Below are 10110 nucleotides of genomic sequence, written 5' to 3'. Positions count from 1 at the left end.
GTTCGGCTTATTCAGAAACCGGTTTGTTTGACTTGTTTTTTTAATTGAAATAATTTTTTTCATAATAATTTAGCCAGAACAATGTTTTCAGTCAGTTTTAGCTAAATTTCAGCAAGCTGAACGGGACCTATATCACCCACGGATGGTTTGTCATCTTTGCAGGCCTTTCAAGTCACGGCATGTTGACAGACTAAAGAAACACTGACATGTACAAATAATCTCAGCTCAGGGAGTGTTCGGCTACCATTATAAATCGGTTTATGGCTTATAAGCCATGCCATATTATTTTTCTTCTCCAATAAATTAGTCGTACACGTCAACGTAAACGGCTTTACGAGCCGCCAACAAAACCTTAGGCCCTGTTTAGATTCCAAAAATTTTCGCTCCAAAGTATCACATCGAATCTTGCGGCACATGCATGGAGTACTAAATGTAGAAAAAAAACTAATTGCACAGTTGGGTGAGAAATCGTGAGACGAAACTTTCGAACCTAATTAGTCCATAATTAGACACTAATTGCCAAATACAAACACAGGCTACAGTAGCCGAAACCAAAAAATATTCGCCATCTAATCGCGCCCTTAGTTTCAACGCTCCTGCAGCGTACCGTGCAAACTACTACACCGATAAGGGCAGTAACGCGGTTTGTCTGTTAGTTATTGTCAGCTACTCAGCTGACATACATCTACACCAGCACGGCCAGCACTCTCAGGTCTCAACGGCGTGACCGGTACGAACGTCCAACAGAACAGTCGTTTGCGTACCCGAAAAACACAAAAACCACAGCGGTCCCGCACCATCAGTCTCAATCAGCATTTCAGCACCGACTATCGCGACCGAGCCTTCGACTCCGGCACGGCAGAATAGCAAGCGAACCGGTCGGTTTCCATCCAATCCCATCACGCCGAGCCACGGCGAGAGACCGAGGCCAACCAAAACTTGCCCCGGCGTCCCCACACGGCTGTGCGATGTGACCGAGACCGAGAACGACCGGGAGTCCCCTCCGCTCCGCATCCGCCGGGACAGCAACGCCCGTCCGAACCCGAGCACCACCACCACCTGCGCTGCGTCCAGCGCCCGCCAGGCAAGCCAAATACGGAAATACCTCCCCATGCCGCGCGCGCGCACCTGCTTTGCTGCTTCCCACCCAAACTCGCCGTCCGCCACCACCTCTGCCACCGGCGCGTGCGCCCGCACGGCCGCGCCAGCACCCCACCCCACGCCTGGCTTCGTTTCCCCGTTGCTTGACGCCGAATCCACCACGCAGGCGGCCAGGCCAGCGCCAGCGCATCGTCCCTCCCCGGCCCGCTCCGCCTCTCCGGTCGCGCCCGCGCCCGCGCGCGCCAGGCCTCGGGGCGACCACCACCAAAATAGTAGAAACTTCCGTGGGTAGGTCACCCCCGGCTGGCTTTACCCCCGCCCACGCGTCCCTCCCTCCGGGCCCAAAACCGCCGCTTACCCTCCTCCTCCGCCCCGCGCCGCGCCGCGCCGCTTACCCTCCCCGCTCTTTCTGTGAGGAGGGAAGCGAGGCGGATGCCGAGGCGACGGGGCTCGCGCACCGCACGCGTGTGCCCGCCGCCCCGGGGCCAGGCGAGGTGGTGAGGTGAGGTAGCGCGCGGTTTTAAATTGCCCGCCCGCCCTTCTCGCCGTAGTTTTCAGTGCTAGAGCAAGGGCTGCCTGACTGCCTGCGGACATGGGCTCCAGCCTCAAGTACCGAGCTGGCCTCTGCCTCATCGTCGCCGTCGTGCTGATTTGGGTCCTCTCCGCCGAGGTCACGCAGGTGCGGTGTGGATTCTGTAATCTTTTTGCGTTCTCCTCTGTTTACTTGTTTATTTTGATTGGATTGGAGGTTCTTGGATCTTGGCTTGGGATGCATGCTTGCTTATCGGATTGGTTGGGTTCGTTTCGTTTCGGGCGTAAATGCTCTGTGCTTCCAAAGCCCTTTTTGCGTGGCTCATCAAAACGGCTTCACCGGTAAAGCAAAGAAGTCAGAAAAAATTAGCGGCTTCTAGTTCATTTTAATCTCGGCTTACAAAACGGTTTCACACTATGCCTCGATTTACGTAAAATAGATAAAGCTGAAGCCGGTATAAACCATGTCAAAGAGACCCTAAGTGGTCGATTATTTACTGTTGATACTAAAACACTGTTTATACTAAAGTTGTGAGAGAAGGAAAATTAAGCCGAACAAGCCTGCTCGTTTCCCAGCCGAACACAGGGATTTTTTTTCTTGAACCGGACCGCCTTGGGGGGTGTTGTTCTGCATCTCGACTCATTTTTAAACGTTACGCGCAGGGGAATGTTACGCATCTGTCATCATTTCTGTCTTAAGAGAACATCTGGCATCATTCTGAATCCAGCCGAGGCTTCACCACTGGGTTTTATTTATGCCATTAAAAAGCAAAGAAAAGTCAATTCTTTTGCCTTCTACTGTGCTCCCTACATGCTAAAAAAATGAAGTCGTCTTTTGGACAGCAACATGGTATCCGAAGCATTACTTATTTTTATAAATATATTTATCAAAAAGTGATATATGTAAATTTTTGTAAAGTATTTTTCAAGACAAATCTATACATATGGTTTTTATATTTCTAAACTCAACAACTTAAAAGTTATTTATGATTATATTTCCAATGTTAGCCGCAAGCCTCGTCTAAAACGACTTCATTTTTTTTAGCATGGAGGGAGTATATAAGTTTGGTAGCTAATGCCCCCAAAATTGCATGTATGTGTGCTCATATGGATATCCGTCAAATCTGCTGTTAATGGTTTAACGACTTGTACCTGCCTGTCGTCAGTCTTGAGTGCTAGCTTGTTCATGAAAACTATATCAAAGTATAATCATGTGGTGGTTATCACAGTTCATATGTGGCTGATTGGGGGTGGTTGTGATATGCTTGATCACCTACAATACACGATTCAAGGAGATACCGATGGTAGAATTAGAGGTTACTGGTAGTAAAGTTTTGTCACCTCCAATGACTGCAAAACACTTAAACGCCTCAGCTTCTAGTTCTTGATTCCTTTTTGTTTTGTCTTTGTAAAGTCCATCTTGCGAAATTTATTAATTTTTCATTTTGTAACTAAATTTCTTGTGCAGGGGATATTCACAAAGTACAAACATCCGTTTGCAATTACTTACTTGGGGGCCTCCCTTATGGTCATATATCTCCCTTTGTCATTTCTAAAAGACTTCATATACAATTCAATGAGACGGCATTCTGGAAACACTAGTGCTTTAAAAATTGCAAGCAAATCTTCCTTTGGTGGTAGTGCCCCTTTGAAGAATGGTGAATTTCAGAAGGTGTTGGAAATGGAATCACAGAAAACTATAGTCATAAATTGCACTGATGTGAGCATTCCTGTAGTAGAAGAGACAAAACCACTCATATACGGAATCACTGAAATGAATGATGGCGTTTTGAAGGACAAGCAACTTTCCACTAAGGAGATTGCAACTTATGGTTTGTATCTTTGCCCCTTATGGTTTGTGACAGAGGTAATTTCACAATGACTTTGCATGTTAATTTGTAATTCCAGGGGACTTGAAATGTTCATGTGAATAACTATTGACATATGTTTCTCAAAAATTATTTGACATATGTTCCTGAAATCCTAAATTTCAATCGTAAAAGCAATACTTTGATAGGTAAAGGTAACTCATTTTTCTCTTACGCTGAATGAATGCAGTATTTATCGAATGCAGCGCTTGCAAGAACTAGTGTTGCCAGTACCACCGTACTGTCTTCAACTTCAGGACTCTTCACTCTTTTCATTGGTGTTTTACTTGGCCAAGACTCCGTAAATGCTGCGAAAGTGATTGCTGTTTTCATTAGCATGGCTGGCGTTGTAATGGCAACTATGGGCCAGACTTGGGCATCTGATGAATCAGAAGTAGGCAAATCTGGGTGAGTGATTTATTACTTGTTGGCCTTTACTCTTTTATACTCTGATAATCACAATGGTTCATGACTGCATGATGATGACATTGGACTGAATTTACTGTTCTTGAAAAATCCTTGGTCTTGCTTACAAGTAGTGTTCATCTTGTTGGCTTCACTTCTTTTTTGTGTTTAAAACAACTCAAAACATTGAGTGTTTCATTTTTATATTCGCATGATTTGATAGTGATGAACATGAGACAAAAACAAAATTTGATTTTGGGGATGGAAATTCATTCCTTTTTTCAACTGTATTTCCTTGCTACTGATATGTAAGTTTTACAATTACAGTGATACACAGAGGACTCTTCTAGGTGATATGTTTGGTCTTATGTCAGCAATCTCCTATGGTCTATTTACTGGTTGGTTGTTTTACTTTGCCTTATTTGCAGTTGATCTCTATGAATTCAGCCCCTAATTGTTTCAATATTATTTCAGTGCTGCTTAAAAAATTCTGTGGAGAGGAAGGAGAAAAGGTTGATGTCCAAAAACTGTTTGGTTATCTTGGACTTTTTACCCTTGTTGCTCTCTGGTGGATTGGTAATATTTTATTTCCCTTTTCCAAATTAATATAACAAAAGTACAAATTCGAAATATATAACCACATTTTGGAAACTTCTTAATTATGATGTCTTTCATGGTTGGTTGATGTAAAAAATTGTCGTTATTGTGTCTATATTTCAGTCTGGCCATTAACCGCACTAGGCATTGAGCCAAAGTTTTCGATGCCCCACTCAGCTAAAGTGGATGAAGTGGTGGTGGCAAATAGCCTAATCGGAAGTGTACTATCAGACTACTTCTGGTACGTGTTAAAAAGGCTAATATATTTTTATATTATTATTACTGCATACTCAGGGTAATTCTGACAGTGGAACTTTTGGTCAGGGCTCTTTCTGTTGTTTGGACTACTCCCTTGGTGGCCACCCTAGGCATGTCTCTCACAATTCCACTAGCAATGGTTGCTGATATGATCATTCACGGCCGTCACTATTCAGCAGTATATATTCTTGGTTCTGTCCAGGTACGAGTATCCAGCAGCTCAGTATTTTTTTTAGCTTGACTTATGTCAAATATCTACCATCTTACGACAGCAACCAATTTGAATGCTTTGAAGGTTTTGTTCTGACAGAGCCTTGTGTTCTTAACTCGTTATTTGCATCACCATGTTCAATTATGTGTTCCTCTTCACCGTTCAGCTCACTGTTGCATACATTTGTCATTCTGTTTAACCCTGTGAGCTTTGTTCCTTCGCAGGTATTTTCAGGCTTTGTTATCGCGAACCTTGCAGATCGGTTTTCACGTTCTCTAGGGCTATTATAGTTTCATAAAACAAAACAAGTCCTGATTAGAGTGTACATCTGGAAGTCGAAAGATCGGGTTGGTTAGACAAATACTTCAGAAAACGTGGATTGGGAAACGTGGGTTCTTTTCCCTTTGCTCCTTTTGAACATAGGGGCGGTGAATTTTGCCGTGGTGAATAGTGAAAAGCCAGCAGATGATGAAGAAAACATATGTTGTAGCAGCCCTTTGCAACTGTAAATTCTCTTACCACAAATTGTGCGACAGTGTAAACTGCCGTCGTGCTCGGCCATGTCCACAGGCTTGCACGCTTGTAAATTTGCAATGCCCCTTCATTCCTTGTCGACCCGTGTTCATGGCAATTGCATATACAAGTACGTGAAAGGAAAGACTGGATATATAGTTGGAACAAAGAATGAATTGGAACTACAAATTGCAGAAAATTGAATGGGCAAGTTGTACAAGTTGCCATATACAAATACACAAGTGTACACAACAAAGAAAAATGAAAAATGAAAAAGCCTGTCTACTCAACAACCATGTGTTTTATGCAGTTTCAACACATGAATTTTTTTACACCATAGAATTAAGATCCAACAGCCTCCATTCTTCTTCTACCTTCAGACAATTATAAATCACAAGATCATAAATCCACATATCATAAGAAACAATTTTTTTATGCAAGGACAAATTGGCCATAGTTAATCGAGCTCTGCCGCATTAATCAGGGAGGAGAGAAAAACTTGCGTTGGCTAGCTGCTGATGACCGGCACCTCTCACTGGACGGGACGGCCGGCTTGCCACGGTCCTTCCGTGGCCACGATCCGTGTGTACGTGCCGTCGATGACATCTATTAATCTGCAGCCTTTGTTGCGACTCCGGTGTCACCATTGATCCGGCGCGCACCCGTTGATCGATGACGCCGCGAAAACAACCGCACGGCGTGCGTACGTGCCGTCGGATCACGAGATCGGACAGCAGCAGCAGGACAGCCCGGTGGAAAAAAACGAGAGAGAGAGGAGGAGAGACAGAAAAAATCCATGTATTTTTTTTTTGCTAAAACATATGTGTGTTATATAGTATTTCTGAAAGTGAAAATGACTTACTGCACAGGCAACGTCAAAGTCAAAGGTGACACATGTACATTCTACTAGCAGCTTGGCGAGCAACCAAAGTCAGCTCCCCTCTCATTATTGAGAAAATTGCCTTGTCGGAGGGAGACGCGATAGACGGCGAAGGCAGCAGTCTGTCTGGGATCACGCAGCAGCGGCCGGGTGACCCTGTTGACCTCGGCCCCCTCAAAGCCATGCTCCCGCAGCACGTCCATGCAGTCCAGCACGCTGTCCCGCACCTCGCTCGCCACCCACCCCACGGTGCCGCCGCCGCCGCCCTCCTCGTCCTCGTCCTCGTCCGTCCACCACATCCCCCGCAGCGTGGCTGCCATCGCCGGCATGTCCTCGGGGTCATAGAACACGTCGGACAAGAGCACGACGCCCACCCTCTCCTCGTCCTCGAGCTGGAGGCGATCTCCCCACCTGAGCTCGCGCATGTCGGCCCGCTTGGCGCTGAGCCCGTTGGCGTCCGCGTTGGCCCTGAGGCCCGGCAGCAGCGCGGCCACGTCCGTGAGCACGCAGCGCGCGGCGCCGAGGCAGGCCACGTCCGCGGCGCCAGGGAGCCCCGTGCTTCCCGCGTGGAGCTCCACGACGGTGGTGCCAAGGAGACGGCGCCTGGCGCGGGAGTCCACGGCGAGGTGGGCGGCCAGGACCAGGGACGAGTCCCACAGCCAGGAGCCCGTGAGGACGCGGCCGGTGGCCGGGTCGCTCGTGCTGTCGCGCTCCACCACGGCCAGCTCGTGCCCGGCCACGGCTACGTGCAGGACCTGCGGCTGCGGGCGCAGCACATCCTTTCCCGCGCGCGGCTGGCCGGCTGCCTACGTGCTGGCCCGCCCGTCTTATCTGGTTGCCGCCGGAGGCTCTACTCGAATTCAGGTCACGGAATCATGGTCGGATGTCTGTCGTCGGTGGCACCGAATTTTTTACAATTTAGCTCTTTTTTAAAAGTTTCTCATAAATAAACCCCTGACGAAAAGAATTCAGAAAATGGACCCTTAGCTTGGCGCCATTGATGCTGGCGCCGAGGTAGGTGTAACAGAACCGACCAATTATACGAAATTAAGTAAGAAAATCATCCGCTAGAACAGACGATTTAGCAAACTTAAGCCCGTATAACCCGGTAGTCCGTGAAATCACGAAGGATTTCAAACCAACTCACATCCCAGCCAAGATCGTAATAAGTTTAGCGGTCACCATCACATATTACATAAAAGTTCGCATCACAGATACATAAGAGTTTAAACATAGTTATTACAAACGAGTTCGAATAAAAGTAGCGGAAGACATTTGTTCAAAACCACACACACTCACACAGAGTTCAAATACAGTGCCATCTGATGATCATCTCCAACAAAAATATTAGACGAGACGTACGGAATGACCATGCCCATGGTCCTAAGCATCACCCATCGCAGGATAAAGGCAGTTGATACAGTAGCCGTAATACATCTGCCCATCTGCAACAAGTGGGAATAAAACCCTAAGTATGAGAAGGTACTTAGCTAGACTTACCCGACATAACCGAAAATAAGTGACACCAAGAATTATGAAGGGCTTTATAGTAGGGTAGCTGACTTATTTGCAAAAAGAAGCATTTTTAGCATTTCAAGAACATTTCTAAAAGCATTATTGCCAAATTAATTATTTATAACCTGTCAACTAGATTTGCACCTACACTAGAGCAAACATGTGATTAAGCCAATAATGATAACCAATGATCATTAACAACTTCCATATTGTCATATTCATTATAACTGTCAAGTGTTCTATCAACATTACTACGATGAAGTAACTCAAGTTAAGTGCTCACTATATAGGAGCGATGGCGATTCGAATCGATTCCTAACCAGCTGGTGATTTATTCCTTACACAAACCCCACTCACCTGCTAAAGTGAGGTATCGGTCACCGAGTCAACTATCCAGGAATCTCGAGTTTGCCAGGAACCACATGTACCCGGGGACCGACCGACTGTACTTTGGTCTTATCATCTCGCTCCCGTGTTCTACCACACCTGCTCCAGCACAGTGCGCTGCGGGCAATCTACTCGGCCTGAATAGTCTCCCAGCTTCACGATCGAAAGGTACTTTATTCGGCCAGCTAAATGTAAGGCATGCGTTCAACATGACTCGAGGCCCAACAACGGTCGGTCCTTAATCGACACAGACGGGAAGCACTACAGCCCAAAACTCTACAAGTCTCCGTCCGGTCTCAACTTCATTTAACACTTAGTTATACCATGACTATATAGTTATCCAAGCAGATCCAGGTAACCACCTATAGCTCGCAGGTGATAGGAAATCACTCGACTTCTACCGGTCTAAGCCAGCTAAGCATTGACTCGACTGCGGATACCAGGGTAACAAGGATATAGTATAACAAAGGTAGACAAGGTATAATGTAGCAACGGTTGCAAACAACTCCTAAACATAATGCATTAATTAAAGTAAAGCAGTTAATTAACAATTGCAAATTGGGGAGAAAATGCTTCGGGGCTTGCCTCTCTCGAAGGAGCTCGGGCGGTGATCGGGGCACTCCGGAAGTTCCTCAACATCCTCCTCGTCAGCTTCGGGCACTTCCTGCGGCTGCACCTCGAGCTGCTCCTCGGGCTCCTCGAGTATGACGACTGAGTTTTCAGTTTGCGATCCTGTATGATGCAATGTGCGTAAGTGCTTATGCAATCGGTGCATCGGAGGAGATGAATACAATGGATATGCTTGAATGCAAGGTAGTCAACATCATCCAAGAACATATACTATAAGTACATGTCATCTACTGCATTCTCTTCTACTACTAATATGCTAAATCAACACATCTTATTAAATGCTTCAAAGATACACCAAAGCTTCACTAATTTCTTAATCACACATAAAGCAACACTTGATTAAACCCTAATTAATAATAGGTTTGAATAGCAACATCTATTTTTTATTGCTTAGAAAAATCTTAGAAAATTACCATAGCATAGTACTACCCTAAGTAGTCTACCATCAGATTTTCATGGTATTTGCATGAGTGGATTAGCCTACACAAAAATAATAAGCTATGGCATGATTATGAACATGAAAATACTTTGTACTGTGAAAAGTGTCAAACAACAGAGGGAATATTTTTCCTATGTTCTACACAGCAAATAATCACTGTACAAAAATTATCACATGCATGTTTTATACAAATTTTGCTCTCTAGCAAAAATAATAAAAATCAGTCATTAAAGGCACTTGAACTACACCTCATAATTTTTTCTACAGTACATACATGACACATATTTTTCCTAGGAAGTACATTACATAAGAAGATTAACAAACTTGGAATCATATTTTTCTGAAGCCTATAGGTTTTTCTACACATTTTTCAAGTTATCAGCAATATCAAAGGTTAAATAAAGCTCTACAGAAAAGTATCTCAAAAATGACATGCAATATTTTTATCATGTGGATCTGGTGACAAGGAACCTAGCAAAATTTGTTTCAACAGATTTGTAGCAAATTTGAGTATACAAACATTTTCCAAATAATTTCTCTTTCCAAATAATAAAAGAAAACTGAAAACGAAATTTTCCTATTACTACTGGGCCGGCCCATGGAAACCAACTGGCCCATGGCCACATTCAGCCTGCGCAGACCGAGTGAAGGGGAGGGCAGTGGCCTGGCTCAGGGCTTCGGCCCAAGCCAGCCTGGCCCAGCTCGGCCGAGGCAAAGGAGCCACACCGGCGTCGAGACGCCACGGCGGCGTGGGCTCTGTCAGCGGGCCGGCGGC

General features: G+C 45.4%; 2 protein-coding genes across 2 annotated transcripts; one reads left to right on the top strand and one right to left on the bottom strand.

The window, feature by feature from the left end:
• Positions 1–1037: 1037 nt before the first annotated feature.
• Positions 1038–5580, top strand: LOC136496924 (uncharacterized vacuolar membrane protein YML018C-like). The gene is made up of 8 exons (XM_066492705.1): positions 1038–1780; positions 3101–3499; positions 3691–3908; positions 4233–4303; positions 4380–4481; positions 4626–4743; positions 4827–4962; positions 5196–5580. Exons 1-8 carry the CDS (start codon positions 1694–1696, stop codon positions 5259–5261), a joined length of 1197 nt encoding a protein of 398 aa, XP_066348802.1. The 5' UTR covers positions 1038–1693; the 3' UTR covers positions 5262–5580.
• An 810-nt stretch (positions 5581–6390) lies between these two features.
• LOC136496187 (uncharacterized) lies at positions 6391–9041 on the bottom strand. The gene is made up of 2 exons (XM_066491877.1): positions 8852–9041; positions 6391–7166 (listed from the first exon to the last, which is right to left on the bottom strand). The coding sequence occupies exons 1-2, from the start codon at positions 9039–9041 to the stop codon at positions 6391–6393; spliced, it is 966 nt and encodes a 321-aa protein (XP_066347974.1).
• Positions 9042–10110: the final 1069 nt, after the last annotated feature.

The sequence above is a fragment of the Miscanthus floridulus genome, chromosome 12, assembly GCF_019320115.1.
Source record: "Miscanthus floridulus cultivar M001 chromosome 12, ASM1932011v1, whole genome shotgun sequence".
NCBI classification, from domain to species: Eukaryota; Viridiplantae; Streptophyta; class Magnoliopsida; order Poales; family Poaceae; genus Miscanthus; species Miscanthus floridulus.
Note: the sequence above shows the minus strand (reverse complement) of the source record. Positions and strands in the feature narration are given on the sequence as shown.

What these genes read in the sequence shown, in the direction of transcription:
- LOC136496924 (XM_066492705.1), top strand. Translation starts at nt 1,694, where the DNA reads ATGGGCTCCAGCCTCAAGTACCGAGCTGGCCTCTGCCTCATCGTCGCC. An exon ending in TCTCCGCCGAGGTCACGCAG is followed by an intron (nt 1,781 to 3,100) that starts GTGCGGTGTGGA and finishes TTTCTTGTGCAG; the next exon opens with GGGATATTCACAAAGTACAA. An exon ending in TGTTGCTCTCTGGTGGATTG is followed by an intron (nt 4,482 to 4,625) that starts GTAATATTTTAT and finishes TCTATATTTCAG; the next exon opens with TCTGGCCATTAACCGCACTA.
- LOC136496187 (XM_066491877.1), bottom strand. Translation starts at nt 9,041, where the DNA reads ATGCACCGATTGCATAAGCACTTACGCACATTGCATCATACAGGATCG. An exon ending in CCCGAGCTCCTTCGAGAGAG is followed by an intron (nt 7,167 to 8,851) that starts GCAAGCCCCGAA and finishes GCACGTAGGCAG; the next exon opens with CCGGCCAGCCGCGCGCGGGA.